This window comes from Agelaius tricolor, unplaced genomic scaffold (genome assembly GCF_023055355.1).
Source record: "Agelaius tricolor isolate 1412-34295 unplaced genomic scaffold, bAgeTri1.0.p SCAF_4, whole genome shotgun sequence".
Lineage (NCBI taxonomy): Eukaryota > Metazoa > Chordata > Aves > Passeriformes > Icteridae > Agelaius > Agelaius tricolor.
The window spans coordinates 43,623,363-43,647,394 of NW_027269264.1; the positions used below are offsets into that span (position 1 = coordinate 43,623,363).

General features: G+C 39.1%; 1 protein-coding gene and 1 long non-coding RNA gene across 2 annotated transcripts; both read right to left on the bottom strand.

The window, feature by feature from the left end:
* Positions 1-1,990: 1,990 nt before the first annotated feature.
* Positions 1,991-14,019, bottom strand: LOC139589230 (uncharacterized). The gene is made up of 2 exons (XR_011678977.1): positions 3,824-14,019; positions 1,991-3,712 (listed from the first exon to the last, which is right to left on the bottom strand). It is a non-coding gene; the product is annotated as an uncharacterized lncRNA (long non-coding RNA).
* Positions 14,020-15,646: 1,627 nt separating this feature from the next.
* Positions 15,647-20,391, bottom strand: MRPS30 (mitochondrial ribosomal protein S30). Its single transcript, XM_071425445.1, has 5 exons — positions 19,656-20,391; positions 19,271-19,416; positions 18,133-18,235; positions 17,480-17,656; positions 15,647-16,104 (listed from the first exon to the last, which is right to left on the bottom strand). Exons 1-5 carry the CDS (start codon positions 20,356-20,358, stop codon positions 15,836-15,838), a joined length of 1,398 nt encoding a protein of 465 aa, XP_071281546.1. The 5' UTR covers positions 20,359-20,391; the 3' UTR covers positions 15,647-15,835.
* Between the last annotated feature and the right edge of the window lie 3,641 nt (positions 20,392-24,032).

Sequence of the window (24,032 nt, forward strand, 5' to 3'; positions counted from 1 at the left end):
TAAAAACATGAAATCTGCACCAGAAAGGCTCATGCAGTGATTTTGAATAAAAATCCCGTGCACCTTCAAACAGCTTGCACAGTGGCTGACTGCAGTTTTGCTTTAAGACTTAATTCCTGGAACTAATATATCACTGTCCTCACAATACCCAGCACCATGAACAATTGCTTAACTAGAGCTGACCAAATAATTATTTTAGCTTCTTTTGATGCTGCATGGAATTATCTATAAATCGCAAGTACTGTAGACATAATATTAGATGAAAAAAATAACATTTATCCATATAGCTAATAATTATTCCAGCTTTTTTCTTTTGCCTTCCTTCTTTGTGAACCATAGGATTAAGGCAAGAAGGGATGAATGCTTAGGGCATATTCCCTCTTCTTCACTTTAAGAAAAACATCCATTATCCTTTGGTTTTCTTTTCGGAGTTTTTTTCGTTGTTCAAGAAATCAAAATTATCCAAGCCACTCAGTATAATGCAAATTGTGGCTATAGATCATTTTGAACACTATATGCTAACTAATAATAAAATTCTGCTTTCCAAGATGTAAAACCATCTCTCTGAATGGCCCAATTCTGTGTAGGTTTTGTTTAATGAATGAGCTTGTTGTCAACCTATCCAAAAAGCTTTACTGCTTTCTCTTTTCCTTTTATTGGAATGACAACATCTACAAAATCACAATAATATAAATATTGTGAAAGGTTAAATTTTCCTCCTAGCATTTTTAGGTACTTATAGGAAGCTTTAGTATCTCTATTTCTCCCAGATAGCAATAACCATTTATTATCTAGAAAAATGGGTCAGGAGTAAAAGGAAAGATTCTCTCAATTTGCAGCTTGATTTCACAAGAAAGGAGAAATTAGCACCCTATTTTTCAAAAAAGGCAGAAATGCCCTCTTTCATCCACAGATTTCCTACATATACCAAATGTCCAAAGAGATGCTGTCTCTTCCCTAATACCATCAGTAAAAAGCACCTCTGTGCAAGAAGATGTCTTAGCATTTGAAGAACCTAAATCTTTGATGAATCCAAGTCCCTGCAAGACAATATTCTTCTCAATGCTGAGCACTCTAGCCTCACAAACTATTTTTTTTTCTTTGTTTAATGTTGTCATAGAACTTCATCAAGCTCTAAGATAAAACCAAAGTGTTCTGATGCAGTTTAATTCCCCCAAGGTCTTAGCACAATTCTGAACTTAAATATCAGATCCAAAGGGCTCATTACCATGGAAAAAACCCTCATTCTTCATATTATAAATGAGAAACAACAGTGACAAGGCTGATGCATGTAGAGATCTTTACATATTTTTAAATAAAACATATTTAGAGGGGATTTCCCCATTTGCTTTTTTACTGCTAATCACATAATAGTTTCAACTATACCATCCCAGTAATTCCTTGGTTAAACTACTGTGGAAACAGGAGCTGAAATCAAATTTGTCAATTCCACTTATTTTACAACTAATCTTTCAACAGCTGCAAAAAATCCAGATGTAATATGTCAATGTGTCCAAGTCTCATGGCTTCACTGTCTTATAAAATTATTTCTGTTTTAAACCATCCTATAAGCTCTTCATAGTCAAAAGTCACAGCTTGATTTCAAAATTTGATGTACGTCATGTGCAACTCTAACAAGTATCTTGTAGCTCCTGTGTGAATAAGTTATCCTGAGGGGGAAACTACAGGAAAAAGAGCAAGTCAGAAGGATAATGAATGGTATGCAAGATATGCAGGGGAGAACAGCACCAAGACCTGAACTTGTTTCATAGTATCACACCACCATACAGTTGTGACTGAAACAAACATGAAAACCATTCAAGTATCATTCATTCCTGATAAAGCATTACTGATACCTTTGGACTCTCCTCATCTTCCTCAAAGGTGGACAAAAGACATCAGGCTGGCACAGGACTGTTACTTTGATTGCAAAATGGGTGGTTTCAAAGGCTTGAGATGTGCACAAGGAAGACATTTAAACATCAAGGAAGAAAAGAATACCAACAGCTCATCTTTATTTCAGTAATTTTATAGAAGCCCTCAAGAAAAGCAGTGAAGGGCCAGTAGCACATCTGATTCAGTGGGAAGGTTACAATAACATCAAAAACATTCAAATGTCTAAACAAGGGAGTTTCAACACTTTCAACACGATCCCATTGTTCCCAATTTGCAAAGCCAAAACTCATCTCACAGAGAAAACAGAAAGATAAAGAGGAACAAAATGAACACCCAACAGGTGAAGCTTCATGAGGTTCAGTTATCTGTACAAGCACAGTTTGTTCAGAATATTGTTATGGATTTTTCTAGAAGTTGTCTCCTAACATTTTATCCTATAGATGTCTCATAGAAAAGAAGCTGACAAAGGTAGCCTCAACTTTGCCTTGAGCCAAAATCATAAATTATTTTTATTGCTGCCCTTAACAGCACACTATGTCCCTTACCTTTAGTATGCACAACCAAAAAGAACTTGTGCCAAATTCTAATATCAGGTACTTGAACACAAAAAAGGAAAATTGACTGAATCAAGCTTTATTTATAGCTTTTAATGCTCAAGTATAATACATGGTATCAGCAGACAGAAATTAAAAGACTTCATTTTATACACATCTGCAAAATATATATAGATTTAGCATACAGACACCAACAAAAAAGTGAACAAATTAGCTAAAATACTAGTTATAATAACACTCCAACTTTATGAAAATCGGTGTAAGTTCATTCATATTGATTCTTCCAGGACTAAAGTGCAGAGAATATCACAGCTATTAATATATTCTCCATTACTTGAAAAAGTGCAATAATAATAATAATAATAATAATAATAATAATAATAATAATAATAATAATAATGTTGCACCCAGGGTGGTGCAAGAATGTAACCTGATCAAGTTTGTAGATATGTAGTATTTTTTTGAGAGAAAAAATATAAAATTAGCCAGAATAAGATTAGACAAGCTTCTGAACACTTCTTCCAATCTGCAATGTTGTCTGAATTAAATATCCCTCAAACAACTGTGAAGATTGAAGCCTAAAGTTCAGGGGAACTTCCTATAAGAAGTTGTTTGGTCAACATGGTTCTAAAGCCAGTTCCCATTAGTGCATACTTATGTTTTCCTCTTGTTAAATTGTCAAATTTCAGCTGTGATGAGTGAAAAACAGTGTTTTGTGATAGCTCCCTACACAGAACATTTCAAAAGTAAATAGGTAAATAATTCACTAGACTGTCAATGAATAGAAATTAAAACTTGAGCTATAACTCCCTCCAGCACTAAGCACAATTTTCTTGACTCTTTCAATCCTGTAAAACCAGATTTAACAACTGCATGTTTAATACTCAGCAGATCTAAGGAATTGTTTAATATTCAGTATTTGACATTTACAATAGAGATGGTGTCAGGAAACACAATACAGTTGTCTCAGGTTCTAAAACCAAGATTCTCAGTTTTCATGAAAGTTGGAACAGTGGAGATTTTGTTAGTTGATTGCTTCCAATTCAAAGGTGTGTTCAGATGTACAGCTTCCATCTAACTTCAGCAAAACCAGGAATCTGAGCCCAGATGACTTGAAGTCATCTACACTAGCCAGGAGTGAAACAATTAGGAGAGGTGTGGGATGGTGTTACTTACAAAGATGAAGGCCACAAGGAGATCCCTCTGTTACATTGTCTGTGTTAATCAGTCTCTTCAGTCCTGAAAATTGGGTACTCACCTTCCTAAAATAAGAAGTGAAGTCACTACAATTATCTATCCACTCGGAGAGTAGGATAGATAATTGCAATTAGACCATGGCAAGACTGTCTCCATTCAATATCTGATATACTTACTCCAAACTGGTGCTTTGAATAGCTATTCGAGGTGAGCCTTCTTGACACTGTTTCATTTTTTTCCCAAAAGATATTGCTCAAGTTTCTTTTCTGAAGTTACATAAAGTATAACTGGGCAAAACTCAAAATCAATGTGTCAATGGTTAAGAATCTCTCCAGATTCTGGAAAACAGAGATTTAAAACTCTTCTGCAAACCCAGGTCAGCACAATTTTCAGCAATGGCCTTCTGCATTCTTGGAAAATTCCTTAGCCATGAGTAAAGTAATGGAAATTCTAGTTAATCTTTTTTTGCCTCAGAAAAGGCCACTTCTATTTTGTTGCATCTCTCCAGGACTGTCTTCACGTGCACAGTAGACCAGGGAATGCCTGTGAATATGAGAATTGCTGAGGGTGGCCTCTAAGTCTCTGCTTTTAGATATGGCTCTCAAGTGGCCTGCATGGACTTCAGTCCTTAACTACCTCTGTCCTATTGAATGGCTGATACTCCAGGGCCATCAGCTGAGCTGGGAATTTAGGGTTCTAATGACAAACACCTAGTCACTTAGGTATTGAAAGATGCCTAAACCATAGGTGTCTAACTGAGGTCAAGAGGAGCATATATAGAAGTCCAAACCAATTCCTACTACTCATTCCACATGCCTGAATGGAACAATCCATCTGCTCCAATGCTAATGCTTTGCTCTTTAAGATGGTTTGTATTGATTGTTGCAAATGGAAAAACCTAAGAGGACCTCTAAACTCTCTTTTATTGATAGTTTTTCTTGTTTAGGGTTTGAAGAATAGATTATATTGAGACAGAGTATGAAATGAGAAAACTAAAAAAAATAGCTGCAATAATTCAAAAAAGAAAGTGCAAGTACATGGTGTGAAATTTTATTTTACTGAGTGCATAATATAAAAATTAATTTCATCTATCCTGTTTCCAGGAAAATATTGAGATTTTAAATGGAAAATAGTAAGCACAATGTCAAAAAATTCTCCACAGAGCCCTTATCCCAAGACAGCTTGCGACTGCAGGAAAATGGGAAGCTCCACTGATGACAGAGGAAGGCCAGTTATTCTGGGTTATTGCTGTGGCAGGCCTTTTACAAGGATAGAAAATAAGCCTATCTGCAAAAGTGACATTTGCCCAGAACTTGAGATGGATAATGAATGGCATAATCCATATAACAATGGGGAGCAAAATAACTGCTCTGTACTTATCCTTTGTGATCCTTCAGCAGTTTCGTAAAAATTGCATCATGGCAGTAATACTTTAAGTTTTTTCTAATGACTAAGCTTTTTACAAATGACTTTTATTCATTAGCAATTACGAATGCTGCTCATCAATATCCTTTTGGATTCTTCAAATGCTTTCAGTGTTCGGTAATACATATTCTGCATAACTACTGTATGTTTCATTTTCAATAATTTATACAATATATGCCCATAGTTGTTTACAACTATGACAACGTACTAAAAATACAATGAAGAGTTCAGACCAAGCATTGTCTTAGGCCTCTTTTTGGTGATTTTGTCACAAAAATATGCAAAACAAATGCATTGCCCTGTGACTTGCAATATTCCCTTTATGGAAAAGTAAATGCTGCATTTTTCTCTGTTTGACACACTGTTTTGATTCTATATTTGCCTTTTGTGTTTTGTTACTTGATTAGTGAAAATAAGCCTCAAACCACTTCAAGATGATGTGTCTTCTGCCCATTTCACCCTTGCTGTTTTTGAAAGAACTGGAGCCCTAAATGCATTATCTAAGGAAACACGAGTTAGACAAGCAACTGGTTCCAATTGCAGGTCATAATCTCCCTGCCCCATCTACCTCATCTTGCTAAATCCTCCTAAATCCCCTAGCTTCTGCTCCTCTAATCATGAGGGTTAGAAGCTGCAAGGGCTGCTTTTCGCTTCATTAAAATTTCCTTTTAATCTTTTATAATCTGTCAGCGCAGTACATAAACACCCATCAGAAGCTTATTCCTTCTAATTTCACAAAAGGGGATAATTTTACTATACATTCCATATTTGCAAAGTTAAGCTGCATTTCACACCACCATAAACCTTGGTCAGAAGGATGAATAGTTAAGCAGTTGAGCAAATGGCATTTACCGCTACAGCTGGGTGCATTATTCATTGTGAAGCATTTATTTGGTGAAGTTAAACCTTGGTTTTGCTTATGAAACATCCAAAAGCTGATCCCAAATTATTTCAGTACATGGGGCTCTTTTCAGAAAGTACATTTGAACTGTGTTGTTGCCCGTGTGCCCCTTGCGTGACTGGCTGCCTAAATCAAAGAGATTAGTTTTCCTTCCTGACAGGGTGACTAGAGTTTCTTTTAGAGAGCAACAACTAGTTACCCAAGCAGATATTGAAGAGGTCATCCATCCTCTGCTACAAATTTTCAAAATTTCAGTGAGCAAATGAGCTATTATCTAAACATTCAATCCCAATTATTAACAATGTATATTTCCCCTAAAAATACTGCCAGCACTGTATAAAGCCTACATAACTTACATAACTTTACAGTTCTGCAGCAGAAATGCTTCAGATACATCATCTAGGAAACCACACTATACAAACGTTCTCTGAGAGGTAACAGAAGAGAGGTCTCACTCATGGGAGCAGTGATATACCCTCACTTTCACTCTCCTTCCCCTTGTAAAAGAACAGATGGATGTAAATAGGAAGGGACAACTGGAGGCAATCTAGTCCAACCTTCTACTCAAAGCCAGGCTAAATTCAAAGCTTTATTACATTCTGTTCTCATTCTAACCTTTCCTTATAAGCAACTCATGACAGAATACGCTAATGCTCAAGAAAAAGGGAAGTGGCAATTTTTAATTTTTCAACTGATGTTGGCTATATATGATTTATTACTCTTTTCTTCAGGTTCGTTTGTTCTCGTTTTTATTTGGTTTTGTTATTGTTGTGGGGTTTTCTTTAATACAAAGCATTGAGCTCCCCTGGTTTTTAGAAATAAGAAACAAACATGAATAACATGACTATTACTAATTTATTTCTTGTACTACTGTAATCAGAAGACATGTCTAGGCATAAATACAGGTTTAGAGCAAACCCATTTGGAAATACTACAAATTCCATGCTGTTAGCTGCAGCAGAGACTTTTCAGAATATCTTCCTGGAAGTGACAGTGAAATAAAGAACATAAGGCTGCTCTAACTGTACATGACCTCCTTGATTGTATCTACAGTACTATAAATATTTTCCTATTCCAATTTTTTATTTTTCTTTTTTCCCCAGAGGACAGTGAAATGAGTAGGTGGTTATTTGAAGGAAAAATTACCCATTTGCCCATGGGAGGGGCCTTCCTTCCAATAGGTTCTCATCTGAAAGCCATGTTGCAAACACTTCTTCCATTCTAACATTTATATAGAATAAAGGAAAGCACCTGAATTTATAAAAAAATATAAATTCACAATTTATAGTAATTTATAATTTACTCAATTTTTGTTGATGCTACGCATAATGAAGAATCTGCATCAGATCCAAACATTAGGGAGTTATCTTTGAACAGTATGCAATACCATGAAAAACTGTTATGAAGTAATAACTAATAATTAAAATTTAGCAGTAAAAGCTCCAAGGAAATATTGCCAGCCTCTTTTAAATCTTCTGTCACTGATGTCAACATTGCATCCCTCTAGACTTCAGCTCCAGCCCGTACACCATTTATATGCTCTCTCTCATCCTGTGATGATTTATCCTCTTCTGCCAAACAGATTATATACCATAACAACTATTCTACTCTCCACAGGAAACAATAACTGCAACATTAAAGGATTTTGAAACTGCTTACCTCAAAATGGGTTTGAAATTAAATACCCTATTTTTGTAGACTGGAACTGAGCACATTTATTTTAAAGTATTGGATGTAGCTAAAAATTTCCTTGACTTTCCCTAATGTAATTCTGTAACCTTCCCAAGCATGATAGCTTTCAAGCTTTCAGTATGCCACAGTCCCACTCCTTCAAATATTGCTGAAGACTGCCAAGCAAAGGGAAAAAAAAAAAAAAAAAAAAGCACAGGCGTGCCAAGGGAAAAAAGTAAAAAAATAATAAAAAAAACTAAAAAAAACCACAGTCAAGCCCTAGACACAAAACCAAAACAAACAGAACTAAAAAATCCAAAAGAGAACACTTAAAAGTCTATTTCTCCTCCTGGCTGAGACCAAGCCAAAAAAACTTAATCAGATGCTATTATGATTCTTTATAAATAATTAATATTTCTTCTGCTTACAACAATGCCTTATGTTCTGAAGGATACAGAAACGTCTGCATGAATGCCTGGGGAAAGCCAGCTTGACTACCCAGTCCAGTTCTCCTTTTGAAGCAGTTCAAAAGGACTGGGATAACCAGCTCAGAAGGACACAAAGTATCTATTTCCCATGCTATCATGTCTTAAGCATTACAGAACACTTGCAATAAACTAAGACCTATAGGAAAGAAAGAATCAAAGCTACAATCACTGGATGAAAGAAGAAAATTGAATGTACCAATACTATTTTGAACAAGCAGCGGCAGACACCTTAAATTTCGGGACTGAATTTTTCTTCAGAGGGGTTTCTCCCTCCACAGACTCCAAAAGGTATGAAACTACTACACATGAGACACCTATGCTTGATTTAACATTCTTTTATTAGGTAAGATACATCTCTGGTTCTCTATTGAATATTTCTGAAGTCTGCTTTAGCAACCATATTCTTTACCTAAACTTCCAAGTACCTTTAAAGGACAAGAGAGAGAAGCAAAGATCCCTTGCAGGATTTGTGAGGCTGAGTTGTCAGCGTTGGCAGGGGAGGCTGCTGCCCTGGCTATCACACCTGAGCTGAAACACAGGATGTGCAGTTCAGAGACACCCAAAAGCATCTGAACAGAAGGACTTTGGGGGAACTAGAGTGTACTTTCTCAAGAGGGAAGACAGGCAAGGGCCAAGGAGGATCCTGAAGGCTGGAAAGCCTGAGGGTAGGAAGGATGAAGGTGGAAAAAAAAGCTTTTTTTCTAAGAATCCTTCACCTGATTGCTACAGGCTTCCCAGGCATACCCTTTCCTCTACACACAGCATCCAAATGCTCTGGACTCTGACCCCTGTCTCTGAACACATACACACAACACACAACCTGACAGCAGACCCCTCTTTCAGTCAATCTGTTCCCTGGTGGGCGTCAGTAGGATTTTGATCATGAACTTTAGTAAGAACATGTCTAGCCCAGAGATACTTTATCTCATATTTAACAAATATATTATTACCTAACCAATGGAGCCACACACTTTGCGTTAGTTTAATCCCTCTAGCTAATATTTTTCAAGTTGGTAACTTTTAGATCTTGTAAATAATCTATCCTCTTCTGTAAAGACATTTCTGTTTACAGTTGCAAGATGCACAATTCACCCTTACTTCACATAGTTTAAAGCTTGCTTATTGGTGACTTGACTGTCTTCCCAAACGTTTTCCTTACAGTACTGAACTCAAATTGTACTAAAAGTGCTTCAGTCCATCCTGCCTTTTCCTAGGATCTCTCAAAATGGAAGGTAAAATGGCAGTATCACATTTGACATTGAAACTTCAGCCCAATTCCTTCCATTCATCCAGAGATTCAAACCAATGGTTTGCAACAAAAATATAGTTAAGTTATTTAAGCCATAATTCTTTGTGCACATATGACATTTTCAGAAAAGGTGTATCTCCAGAGACAGCAGTTGTGCAAACACACAGTCATTATGTTGATTTTGTTTAGTACCTCTTGAATGCCAGGCTGGCTGTGTTCTAATTCAGCTCATGGTCAGCATAACAATATGCTTACAAGAGGGAAAAGCAGCACGCTTCAGAAATTCTGTACTGCCAAGTCCAAGCAAATGCTTTATTTAGGTTTGTATTGTAATGAAATCTGGTGGAACATTTTCAAAAAGCAGGTTAGTGTCTTTAGAAGTACAAAAATCATCAAAATATCTATGTACCTGATAAATCTATAATAAAATTCAATTAAAATTACTACTAGGATTTAGGATTTAGGAATGAAATTACTACTAGGATTTAGGAATCATTATATATTTAAAAAAATCCCCATGGGAGCCTACATTATTGAAACATTAGGTATATAAGTTGGCCTTTTAAAATATTCAGATCCAAGTAAGAATAACATATAATAATGAAAATAGCCCATTCCAAATCACTAATATGTCATTAAGAAACATCATAAAATTATACCTTGTTATTTCTTTTAAAGTTATAAAATAAAGCCATCTAAGTGCATATCCCTTGTGTAAACACAGTTACAAACCTAAATCTTATTATCCTACCAAAGAGGATAATAACTCTTAACTCCACCTCAATTTTATCTTTATGCTACTGGATAATTTCTCCAAGAAGCAGGCATAGCTGTTTTCCCCATTCTTCTTTGCTTTCATTATCAACTTGAGAAGCTTTTTACAGCAAGTTCTATCTATGTATTTGCACAGGATTTTCCAGAGAGTAGGCATATCTGCTCTATTGAAACAGCAGTAAAACATTTGACATGAGCTTCTTAGCCATAACTGGATTAGAGGGGATCATTAATCACACAGGTAAAACACTACATACCTTCAGAAAGAGAGGTGTCCTACTCTGGCAGTTACCACTGGGAGTTTCAGGAAATGTTTGGATTTGCTATCTATGCTTGTATGCAGAACAAAACAGCACTCCCATACAGACAACAGGGACCAAGTGACCACTGCCTAATGCTGGCTTCTGAAATGGGGAAGATATCTGTGCCTGTCAAAGGTCACATGTAAGGAAGTACAGTATTGGTAAGAAGCTCAGATACAAACATACCTTGGGGTAAAGCTGGAGACACAGAAATTCAGTGTATAGTCTTAAATGTATTCTTGGTGTCAGTGCTCTGTCAAGAAAGGAAGATGTACTGTAAGTCATTTGCAGCTGCGTGTCAAGTAAAATTTATGCTGAATAAATGCATAAACATGGACAGCCACACAAAGATCAGAAAAGAGAAGGTCCAGGTCAAAATCCACTATTTACCCAAATCTTTGCATATGGTTTCCTCCTACACATAGTGTAGGACCCTGATCTACAAGGTGAGCACTAATTTATTTCCACAGAATTACAGAATAGAAAAGTTGGAAGACACCTGTTGTCTAGTCCTCATCCTGCTCAGGGCAGGGTCACCTACAACTGGTTGACCAGGGCTGAGCCATCTGGTTTGAAGTATTTCCAGTGATGGAAACTCCACATTCCTCTTAGAGCAATCTGTTCTGGAGTTCAATTGCCATTATAGAAAGAAAACAACCTAACAAAAACTTTCAAATAGAACTTCCTGGTTTTCAGTTTCTGGCCTCTTCCTCTTGCCCTCTCACTGGACACAACTGAAATAGGCCTAGCTAAATCTCTTCCACTTCTTTCCATCCTATACACATTGATAAAATTTCTCCTGAGCCTTCTCTTCTCCAAGCTAGACAATGACAGAACCTGAGTTTTAAAATTCCAACTCCTAATCACCTCCAATTACCTAGAGATATGTGTTGGTGCAGAAACTGATTTAAAATAAAACCCCAACCAAACAAAAAGCCTTTAGAGGCTGAAATTTGAGGTTGAAATGTAAACCTGCACTGGGACATCTCACTGAAAAAAGCATGCATATTTGCAGTGCAGACAGTCTTGTGTTATAAGCTCTGCTTTCCAATAGTGAAAGCAATCCTATATTGTGTCCCTTGAGAGCAGTGATAAAGTGTAGTGACTTGATTACTGGTTTAGAGGAATGCTGAAAGCATAAAAAGAGGAAAGAAATACATAGAAGGTTTCCTTTAAAGGGACACATTAAGATCAAGAATTTTGTTCTAAAGAAATTAAATCAGGCCTAACTTAGTAGGAATGAGAAACATAATACAGAGAAGATTCTGTAAGATATTTAGTTCAATAAATTGAGCTTCAAATAGTTATTAAAATACAAGAATTATCAAAGATGAATCAATGCTCACTCATAGACTATATAGCTAAAAAAAATACTTCCAACTATGCAGAAACCTGGATAGATAAAAATTACTGCAGATACTTATGGGTAAATATAGCTGAGCAGACACCATAAAGCTGCTGTCTGTCCTGCATGAAAGAATTATGTCATAATAGCATAAACTATTGGGCATTTAGTCCTGCAGAGACATAAAAAAGTGCATGTCAAGTGTTCTGCCTGTTTGCCTTCTTCAAGTGTTTTTCTAAGTGTTTGGGAATGAACTCATCATAAAGTATCTGTCACCAATGGTAATACTGGTACCCAGATTATCTTCAAAGCAAAGGAAACCATTTTTAATATCACATCTTCAAACTCCTGCTTTGAGACCAATGGGTTAGTTACCCAGCTGAACAGTATGGCTTTAGACTGGCTTCCTTCACTCTGAATTAAATACAAATAATCCCTTTAATTTTAAACCCCTGTCCAGTAGGAGTATGTAGGGAGGTCCACAACTTCTTCCCTTTGCACCTCAACATGCGTTAATAAATGTATTAGTAGTTGCCATATACTTACTTCTTGTAGCTTGTAACTCTTTGCAACCCACTTCTACATGTAGGACAGCCAGATCTTTCAAGAAACTCAGTTCTAAAAAAATTATTTTACTGTGTACTTACCAAGTAAATTTCAATTTTTCAGTATACTAGAGAAGGCAAAAACCCCTATAACCATTACTAGCCTCCATTTACTAACATCCTCCAACAGTTCATGATGAGTATTTCCAGAATGAGAACAGGGTGGGCTTCTTTAATACTATACTGGAAAGCTACTTTCATTACATCCACCAGAGGTACAATGCCAGTATGTCAAGTTGTCAACAGACTCTGTCACCAACAGCTGACTCCAAGAGTTGCTCTTGTCTCAGGAAAAACCCACTTTATGGAACTCCAGAAGGAAACCTTCATCTCTGTCTGCAATAAAATGAGTGTGCGTCTTCTCCAACAACAGAAAACCTGAGTACAGAAGAAATATCAGGAGAAACTTCAGCAAACTTCAACATGACCAAGCAGGCTACAAATGTTGCAGCTCCTTCTCCTGTCTGAAAGGACAGAACTATCTCCCCAAAAACTTGGTGCAACATGACCCTGAGTAGGGCTCCCCATCTCTTCCTCTCTGCTTGAATTTTCCATACCAAGTCATTACTTGCAGCCTCATAATATGAAACAATGCAAGCAGAATTTTGTAGATCAGTCACCCACCTGAAGGTGATAAAAGTTTTAAGCAAAATAGTTCAGTACAACAGAAAATTGCCTCATTATGCACAAACCAATCTTATTTTTAGATTCTATCTTATGTTCCCTTGTGTTACACTCCACTTGACCTGAGCAGAAATTAATACAGAAAAAAGGATCCAAACTTGGAGATTTCCAAGCTGTGATTTCAAATTGCCTTTTTTTTTGTTTCTTTTAATCAGCAAACTCTATATAAAAAGTGCTAAAGAACAATGTTCCCATGAGACTTAGAGGAGTACAGTCACGGGAGATTTCTGGTAGCAAAGCTGAAGAACAGGAATAGTGCAGCTTCTAAGCTGATTTTTTAGCTTTCAATAGATATATACTACTTTTTAAAAAAGCCCAAACAAAAACAGAGCTTTTCTCTTTTTTCTTACTTTATCACTGTAAGGCAGCATCAAGCACCCTGTACAGATAAGCACCAGATCACAGCATCATCAAATAGATTGTGTTTGAAGGGACCTTAAAATACATCTAGTTCCTATCCACATTCCACGAGCAGGGACACGCTCCACTAGAACAGCTTTCTCTGAGCCCCATCCAACCTGGCCTTGAAGATGAAATATTGCTGTACAAAGCTGCATGTATTACAATGTCTCAACTTAGTCAGTGACAAAAAAGTAGAACAATGCCTGTCAGTTTTTTCCCAGTAGAAGGTGAAACAGTGCCACCCACTGTTTTTCCAGAGTATCCCTTGCTGCAGAAAGCTACGTTGGTGCTTCACATTCACGAGCGGCAGCTCATGCTCAGCCTTCCTCCCTCAGTCCCAACACTGGGCTTTACTACTGGGTGACACATCAACAGTGATATTTCACTCGCTAGGAAAGCTGCACAAGGGAAAATTCTTTGAACTTGCTCTACTACAGCTGAAGCCTCAGGATAGACAAAAGGCCAAATCACAGAGGAATTAGTGGTTTTTAACCCTGGAAGCAGGAGTTTCTTTGACTGTACCTGTGGGTTTTCACAACCACTAGTTGTATGCAACTCAAGAGAATCTCAAGCCAAAGAGAGGAACGTATTACACCTGCAATATGTTACATACATGACACACTGTAATATGTTACATTATGTAAAATTAAAACTGTAAAAATTTCCTTAGGGTCTAAATATCCAACTGCTTTTTTTCATATCCTTTCATTCATTTTGTACCATCCCTTAATCAGACCAGACAAGTATCAACCACTCCCTCTTAAGCTAGGTCACAGGTCATTCTCTATAATCAACACTCTTACCCACCAGCTTATTTTCTATTACTAAAAGGAACATTTATGTAATCCAAGGATCAGAAATTATTAGAACTGGTAACAGTCATGCATTGTTAAGACAAAAAGAGCAATTAAGGACTTCTTCTTAAAAAATAACAGTGCTTGTACACATCTTACTTACCTTATCTCTGGACGGTGGAGATAATGGCAACGCTTTCCAACCCAGTAAAGTACCAGTCACATAAAGGTCTACAACTACTTGGTTTTCCATTAACAAAATACTTTGTAGGCCACTTTACAACAGAAAGTGGGTTGTTGCTCATACTCAAGAATGGGCAGGCCAGTATTTCAATGATTCAGTATTCTCTTTAACAACAAACTATTTGCCTCTTTGTGAGAACACAGGAAAATTCCAGAAAGGTCAAGTAGAGTGGATGAAATTATATAAAATTCTAGGCACATTTAGTTACCTCAGAACCAGTTACACTTTGTTGATAGCTAAATACCCCTAACCAGTCATTATGTCTTGGCAGTGTGTGTTTCAATAGGACAAGGTGGGTAATGTTTTAAATTAAAAGATGGTTGATCCAAGCTAAATACACTAAGAAGTTTTTTACAATGAGCATGGTAAAACCAGGTTGCTCAGAGAGGTGGCAGATGGATGCCCCATCCCCGGAAACATTCAGAGTCAGGATGGACAGAGGTCTGAGCAACCTAATCTAGCTGAAGATGTCCCAGCTTACTACAGGCTTGAAATAAATGACCTTTAATGGTCCCTCCAACCCAAACTACTGCATGATTGTACAACGTTGTATTTAATGATTCAGACATCATCTAGCTGGGGCTCAACCGTGGTCTATTAACACTCCTAAGACATCCAAGTAACAGCTATGAAAACTCAAGATACCAACAGCTGAAATCAAGGATCCAGGCTAAAGGGAAAACTGTAGGTTCCAAATGCATTTGAGAGTCCTCTCCGTGGTTCTGGAGGTGACAGCTTAAAACTGTGTATGCATGTTCACAACACAATCTTTGGAAGGAAGTTCCATCATGTCTGTACTAACACGCCTAAAGATTTCTCTTACTGTGTAAGTGAATTGCCAACCACTCATTAAGAAACACTTTTTATTCTGAGCTCACTTTCTCCTTAGACTGAATAAGCATTTAACTTAAGTACAAAATTAGAAATTTATCACTAGTGCTGAGTATCAAGATAGCTATTTCCTAGTGATACTCATATTAGTGATACTCAGAGCTGGTCATATGAATTAATACTTTTTTGTGACAGTTTAACATGGACCTGTGGATCTGCTAAAAACATGCTCACATGACACTGAATCAGCAGAGAAGGCTTTCAAGAGTAAATATACAAAAGACTTTAAGTATTCCAGCTATTTATTTGCCAGTGTACAGTATACATTAAAAAAGAAAAAAGAAAGAAGGCCCAAATAACATAAAATATGTATATAGTGTTTGCTAGACAAATACCTGACTAAATCAGCATACCTTATACTTCATGGAGTCACAATGAAGTTCAGGCACATACTTTATGTTTGGTTTAATGGCTTACAACTCTTTTGGTCTGTTTAGCAGAAAATGAACCAACTGAAGCAGAACTTCATCATTAAAGCCTTTCACATTACCATCTTCCACAACATCATACAGTGGCTTACTGTCGGTACCCCAACAAATGTTCTTTCGAGGGTTGTTTTTAATAGTTTCTGCATTTAGTGCTAAAGTATTTAGCTGGTAGCAAAAGAAAGCAAAATATTTTCCATCAGTCACTACTGCCTGCGATACAAAAGGACGGGTCACATCTGCTTCATTCCAGAATCCTACAAAATAAAACAAATAGAAAAGGACTTGAGATTTCTATCAGCACAAACACGTAAACGCTAGTCCCAAAACATAGAAAAACTCCGGGAATTGCAGCAGCTACCTAGTAAGGAAAAAGTCCTGTCTGCTTTGGCAACACAAGCATGTTTTATACAGACTAATCAAAACACAATTACCAATAAAGGTTATGTCTAAGATCAGTGGCACAGAGGCATGCTTGCATTTTGTACAGTTCCCTATCGAACAGTTAATTAAAATCACTCACTCATCAGCCAAGTGACTTTTCCAAAACAGTTAAGTTAGTAATGAATCCAAAGTCCTGCAAAGGAGCTGAGGGAAAATATCTTTTTACTATTTCACAGCTCTCAAGATGCAGTGAGCATTTGTTTCATGACAAAAGCATGCACATATATGCACAAACATAACTGACTATAGTAACCAACCAGACACCAAGTGTTAGTGTTTCAAACAAACCCTACTGAGCACTAACAGTATGCTAAAAATATTTACATGCTTATGCATATGCACTAGTATATACACAGATATTTTTTAAGAATATTACTATTATGTGCCACAATGCTAGAAACTGTTACAAAAGAAAAAAAAGTCATAGATTTGAATAATGCTGCCCTTCCAACTCATGATGTGCTTACAGCTGACCAGCTCTGAAGACAAGACTCACTCAACTTCAGTATTTTACATCCACAAAGGAAGCTTTCTAATACCCCACTACATTAAAAAAAAAATTGATGCAGAGCCAGTAGTATATACTATAGTCAAAGAATTTTCTTACATGTGTTGTTTCTCAAGTGGAACTACAAGCCATCAGGTGTCTTACACTAACACTAGACAATAATTGTATTTATGAGAAGAAGTTAAAGACTGATCTGGTTTAACCATCCAGGTATTCTGGGACTTTTTTAGAAAAATGTAGGCATAAAATCCCAATGTAATGTTTGGGATGTTTTTGGCTAACGTTTTTCTTTCATTCCTAGTATTTTCATGGAATGGAAATTACTGAAACAAAGGCTAAGAAACATGGTTGTTCCAGAAGGAAAAAAACTAAAATTGCTTGATGTCTACCACATTTCCCTCTTAAGGGGGAAAGAGCAAGTGAAAGCAATTGAGGTTTTTGCATAAGCTTACTGCTATATATGGAAAAATATTTTTCTCTGTATTTAATTCCCCTGTATAAAAGTACTCCAAGTCTTAACTAACTCTTTTATTAATTCAATTGCATCTGTAAATTCAATTACTTAAAAGAAAGTCTTCAGGAAAAAGAAACGCAAGAAAAAGGTGTTGGGGAGAAAAGGTTAAAAAACTTTACAGTAGGCATTCATAACCAGGAAAGATTTGTCTAGCTGACCATCTCACCTTGATACATTGCTTGTGCTGCTGTCCAGGCAAAGAGACTTGCAATTCCATTCGATCGATAAACGACTTCGATTTGATCCTCGAGACGCTCCTTTATGAACCTCTCCCGCTTCAGTCTGTCAGGAAGGAGATGGAACTGGGTATGTCCATAGCAGCATGGATCTGCCACCTTTGTTCCTGCGCTCCCCAAAACAAAACTATCAGTCACAGAGAGAACACTCTTTATCACTTACAAACACACATCTTCACCATCAGACTCTAAAGCCAGAACCCCTACTGCAGATCTGTGAGGAGCTGCCTACTTCCAAAAGGCCAGAGTCCACATCCTAAAATGAGAATTTCCCTGGAGATGTATCAAAATTCAAAATTTTGTGTCAATTCAACTAAACTTCTTCAAGCAAATTTGGACACACAATACCACATGCACAGGAGAATGCTACTCACCATTGCCTAACTGACATGAAATCTCAATAGAGATCTATACACTATATATATTTATACAGTACACTTCTAAATAAAAATACAGAACTTTTTCTGGTCATGGGAGAAGAAAGAATAAGGTGGCATTAGTTTTGGGGTTGGTCTTTGTTTGATTGGTTTGTTGGGTTTTTTTACCAAAGAAAAGTTAATATTTCACAATTAAAAACTCTTACCTATAAATACCTTATTTTCATACTGTTTTTTGAACAATGGCAGTTTGGATGGCTTGTGATCAATAACAGGAACATCTCCAAGATCTGACTCCAGGGGTACAACCTTGAAGACAACAGAAGAAAGAACAGCCATCATGTAAGATATGTTTCTGACATCAGGTCCACTGTAACACACCACTTCCTGGTCAGACAACAGAAAGTGCAAGTCCTGCTTACGTACATCGTACAGACAGCCTTAAATAAAATTCATTGTCTTACAAGAGAAATTCTCATCTTGTGATGTGTGTTAGCACAGTCATCTTGTATTAATTTTTCCATAACACAAAAAATGCGAAGTAATGCTAAAAAGCCTGCCACTTGTCACCATCTTTTACCTTCCATAGAGAAAGAGTAAAACTCATTTCTAGCAGCAGCCAATAAACTAACTTGAACCTGCAGACTAAGTTTGCAGATTTGGTTTACTGCACAACATTTTAAATTGCCTACACAGTTCTTCCAAAATGCCAAGGTTTGTAGCATCTGATGACACTAACACAAGCAAATTGTACAACTCAGTCAGCCGTAAAACTTCTGTAAACATAAACGTTTACAGAACACACAATACTTTTCTGTTTGGGGTGGAAACTAGACAACAGAGACCTTCAGTGGCTACACAACTACCACTGTATAAACCTACAAGAAAAACATTACAATACTGAAACAGTACATACTTCCACCGAACTTGAGCATTCAAGAAAACAACTGCCAAGCAGTATCAACAGGCAAGAATGCTCACGTTCAGTTTATATGTGCTTTTACTTCTTTTTTTTTCCTCCACTCCTATTATTCTCCTCCAGTGATATTGTTCCACAGCACATTTCTTGTTCTTGCCTCCATTTCCAACCACAGAATGCTAAAAATTCAATTTCATTAAATATAACAACACGCCATTTAGAGTACAAAGAGGATCAAAAGTTCAGAAGCTACAAAGCTCAATACCTACAAAGCCATTTCCACAATGTAGAAAGGGTGTTAAGACTCAAAAAATACCCAAAGGTGCAACGTACTGTTTAACTCCACAGATCACCTCTTCATTGTTTCAATGGCTGACAGAAAGTGAAAATGCATGGTATTAACTTGCTTTTGAAAACATCCCCACCTCGGGAAGCTGCTTTGGCACACGGATCTGGAGGTGTGGGTTATCATCTATTTGGAATCGCACAGGATCAACTCTACCCTTTCGATGTCCGTGAACAACAACTTCATTACCATGATGCCAGTAATAGTTAACCTCAGGGTTTAGATCTGAAACGGAACAAAAAACACAAAAAACCAGTGATTCGCCTCTTGTATTTAAAACCCTCCCAATTCTTCTGTAGCTGCAGTGAGATGAAACACCCAAAATCTGTGTAGAACGATGGAAACAAATTACTAGTGATGGTCTGAACAGGTGAGATACACCAGCGACACTCGTGCCGGCTCGCAGACTGGCTCTATCGCCCAAAGGCTCCCAAGTCCCCTTCCCTGCCAGCCCCGCTCCATACCGAGGGACGAAGCAGCCAGCAGTGGGTTGTGACCGGACAGGGAAGCGGCGAGGGTGGAAACGAGCTGCGTGAGGAAGGGGCCGGGTGTGTGATCTTGGTCACGGTAGAGGAACGGCCGCTTCTTGTTCTGGTAGAAGCTCTCCTGGAGAAGGGCGTCGCAGGCGAGGGAGCGCAGCTCGCCTATATCCGGACAGGGCGCCACTCCCGCCGAGGGCTCCGGGGTTTTCGCGGCCCCCGGAGCCTCCGCATTCGCCGCCACCTCCACTTCCCCCGCCGCCTCCGCATGCCCCGGTGCCTCCGCTCTCGGCTCCGGGGCTCTGCCGGTCTCGGAAGTCGCTCCCGCCGTCGCTACCGGCGGTTTGGCGGCCGCGGCTCTCGGGGGCATTCCCGGCACTAGGACGGTTTTTGTGAAGCTGCGGTACCAGCGGTCGGCGTTGAGGGCGAAGGTCTGCGGGTACACCGTGTACTTGGGCCGCTGCAGCTTCCCGTACAGCCGCAGCTTCTCCTCCACCGTGGCCGCCTCGTGCACCCGCTGGTTGAAGCGCTGCAGGCGTCGCGACTTGGCCGCTTTGCTCTTGGCCGTGATGGACGCCACCACGGGCGGGTAGAGGGGGCTGGCGGGCGGCGAGGGGGCGCTGGGGACCGTGTCCGAGAACCAGCGCCGGCCGGGCCGCAGCAGCCTCCGGGCGCCCAGCGCCGCCATCTCGCGAAACTGCGGAAGAGCGGCGGGGCCGCGTCCGCAAACCACGGCAACTGATTGGCCTCTGGGGACCACGTGATAAACCCGTCTTCCGGTCGACGGGCGGGTTCTCCGGAAGCGGGAACTGCCGGGCAGGAAGCGGCGGGGCCTTGGGAATCACGTGGCTTGAGGGCGCCGAGCGCCCCCGCGGCGTGGCGAGAATGAGCCTCTGCGCATGTGCAATAGCGGCAGTATGGCCTCTCCCGCGCGGGAACTACAGCTCCCAAAATGCTTAGCGAAAGGTGGCCAGAAGTGTCCCCGCCCCGCTGCAGGCGGAGGCGGCCCCCGTGTGGAGCGTGGTGTGGCGCTGGGAGCCGCAGAACCTGCCGGGCTGGGAGTTCTGAGGTTATCGAGTCCGGCCTGTGACCGAGCACCACCACCTCAATAGACCGTGGCACTGAGTGCCACGCCGTTTTTCCTCAAATACCTCCAGGGACGGGAGTATTTTCCTTAAATACCCCCACCGCCTCCCGGGGCGGTTATCACCCTTTCCGTGAAGAAACTCCTCGGGATGTCCAAGCTGAACCTCCCCTGGCGCAGTGGGAGGCTGTGTTCTCCCGTCCTGTTCCTGGCTAAAAAGGCTCGGCGGAGCGTCCTTGCTTCCACTGGGGAAGAGGACCCAGCCTGGAGCCGGCTTTCCCGGCGTGTCCCGAGCTGGGAGCCCGGTCCCGCCCGAACGCCTCCGCCTCCCTGTGCCTGCGGCAGGGAAGGGCCGGCCGTGCGGGTACCCGCAGCGCTGCGTGTAAACTGGAATGACTCCTTGCCAGACACATCGCTGCCTGCAGCGGCTGGCTTTAATAAAGGAATTAAGCTGTACTAAAATATGATCCGCTACGGCCTTTGTTTGTGAAATGAAATGAGCTAAAAGTGGCATACCGACACCGCAAGAATGCCACAGTCACTGCGTGTTTATCTTAGAGATGCTTGGAAAAGTTTAGGGTATTTCTCTTCAGTGGACAGATGAAGTTCAATATTTATTCTTAAAACTTTTCTTCTGTCATTACTTTTTAAAAGTTGGTTATTTGCAGTAGTCATGGGAGATTGGTTGTTTTTTCCTGTATTTCCATGAAGTATGACTAAGAGTGGGAGTGGAAAATATGCATGGGATTTGGACAGGAGACACGTTACATACATCCCAGATAATCAGCTTTCTTGCCTCAACTGCTTAGCTTTCTGCTGAACTAATGATCACTGCTGAAGTGGTGGAATCTTTGGAATATAGAGGAATTTTTGGAGTAAATGGCAGAAATGTAAACCCAGAGTTTGGGATGAGATTTTCAAAGAATGTAGAATATAAAGCTGTTCTCTTCAGAAATTAGGTGAAAGTTAAATAGAAATTAAACTATTGTTAATCCATAGCTAAATTGTTCTTTAGTTTACAATTCATAAGGAATGTTATAAAAGACAGACTTAAATGTTAAGTTACAACTAAGTTTAGCATCAAGTGTTTAAAATTTGGTTTTCTTAATTTTGAATCCATACATTTTTTTCACCAGCATACACTTTTTTCATCGGATGGGTGAAGGGAAAAGGCCTTAGGTCAGATGACTGACCATTTAGGAAGCAACCACTCTTCCTCACCTCGCACACTGCTGTCTCCAAGTGCCTCCAAAAACCTGTTTTCCTCTTGATTGAAAAAGGACACTGGCCAGATCTGTTAATGGAAAAAATCTCTTCCCTTGTGATCACAGCCAGCCAACTTGCAGAAGTTGTCAAGAAAAATCACCATGTACTGTTCTTAGGCATTTTGTTCCTTTATCTCCTCTTTCAAAACATGTTTACTTTGCTGATTAGAAATATTCGTCTAATTTCATCCTTAAATGTATTCATGGTCAATTTATACCTGCTTGTCATTATGCCAACATTGTCCTTCAGTTTAATTAGCTTTTTGTTCTCTTCAGTGTTGACCTTCTAAAATATTGATGGAGACCAGTCATATCACTTCTCAGTCCTTATTGACAGAGACTGAACAAGCTCTTCTCACACAGGCAGATTTCCATTTCCCTGATCATGTTAACAGCCCTTCCTTGCATTTCCTGCAGTTTTGCATTTGTCTCAGGGATATGTAACCATACTGAACCCATTTATTCATACAAGGCACTGTATTAGCCATGCTAGGATTGCTAGCATTTTACCACCTTTAAAAACCTTTCTCATCATGTGTCAAATCAGAATTTCCTGCCTTGCAGCCGTATGATACTGTGAGCAACTTTTGCATGGGATATTTTAAACCCTCAAGAAGTTCAATGCAGAAACTGAATATAAGTGATGAAGTAAGTGAATGTTCAAAGAACCGTTTTTATCTTGTCTGCTTCATTCAAGAGCTGATACCAACTGTAACATTAGATAAGAGATGTCAAGAACCAGTGCTACACTTTAACCTGCGCTTAATAACCCTCAGCTACTGATGTTTTTGTCACAGTTTAATTTTATTTGGTTGGCATATATTCTAGTATCATTCTTCTTGAGGTAGGAGCAGCAAGGGCTTGGATAAAATGTCCCAATATACAATCTAGTTAAAGGTACTTGCATGCCAGCTCTGTCATAAGCTTTTGGTAGAAGTGTATTATGCAGCCAATGAAGAAGCAAGCTGACCATTCAAAAAGGATCTATTTTTCCTTCTTTACTGAGATAACCTGGCACATTCAAATCTATAAACCCAGAGCATCTTTTTCATGGTTAAATGGATGCTTAAAAAGAGCCTGGATTAAGAAGCTTACCCTGCCTAAAATGTTCAGAACAAATGTTAAAGTGAATGTCACAGCCTTAAATCTCTAAAATGGAAAGTGAAAAGAAAAAAAAAGCTGTATCTCAGTTCCAGCAGGAAGGTCGCTGGGGAGTGTCAGTTTGAAGTCCAGGAGGTAATGCAGTGCATCTTACTGAAACTAGTCCATAGGAAGAGCTGGATTGTTGTGTTGCATGCAACTCTGGGACCGGATCAGCTGGGAGAGTGGCACTAAATAAAAAAGCTCAGGAATGACTGGAGTGCCCAAAAATCAAAGTTTAATAAAGGAAAATAATAAGGTACACTAACAATCAGTGTGCAACAAAACATTGTATAGAGCTTCTCCAGAAGAACTCTAAATGAGGCAAACACAACCTCATATAGACATTAACTGAGGGCAGAGAACCAATGAACAAAGAAACAGAAACAATACCTTGTATGGAAACTATCAGAGGGCCAGTTCAGAACTTTACCTTAAGGAATAACTTAATTTTTGTAACTGTTCCTATCATTCTTTTCCCCCACCTCTCACCATAACCTGAAGTGATGTTATCTATCCTGGCATCTCAGTTTCCAGGATCCTGTGGTGTTACCTGTGGTGTGGTTGATTCACAGCTTGTCTTCTCCAGGACAGACTACCACAATGGAGTAGTTACTCTGTTTCTGAAATTTAGAAATGAGACTGTGTGCACTCACTCAGAAATGAGATTGCATAGACATTGGTTACTGGCAAGCTCAGTATCTCCTTTATGCAGGTAGAGAAGCTGCTTAAGTGCACACGCTTCCTCAGTAACCCTCACCAGAAGACACAACCCAAATGGGATCACAGGGATCATGTAGTGGAGATACAGTGTCATATGCATACTGACAGTAGTTCTCTGTGGCTGATTTAATGCCTAAAGAGAGGATGTCA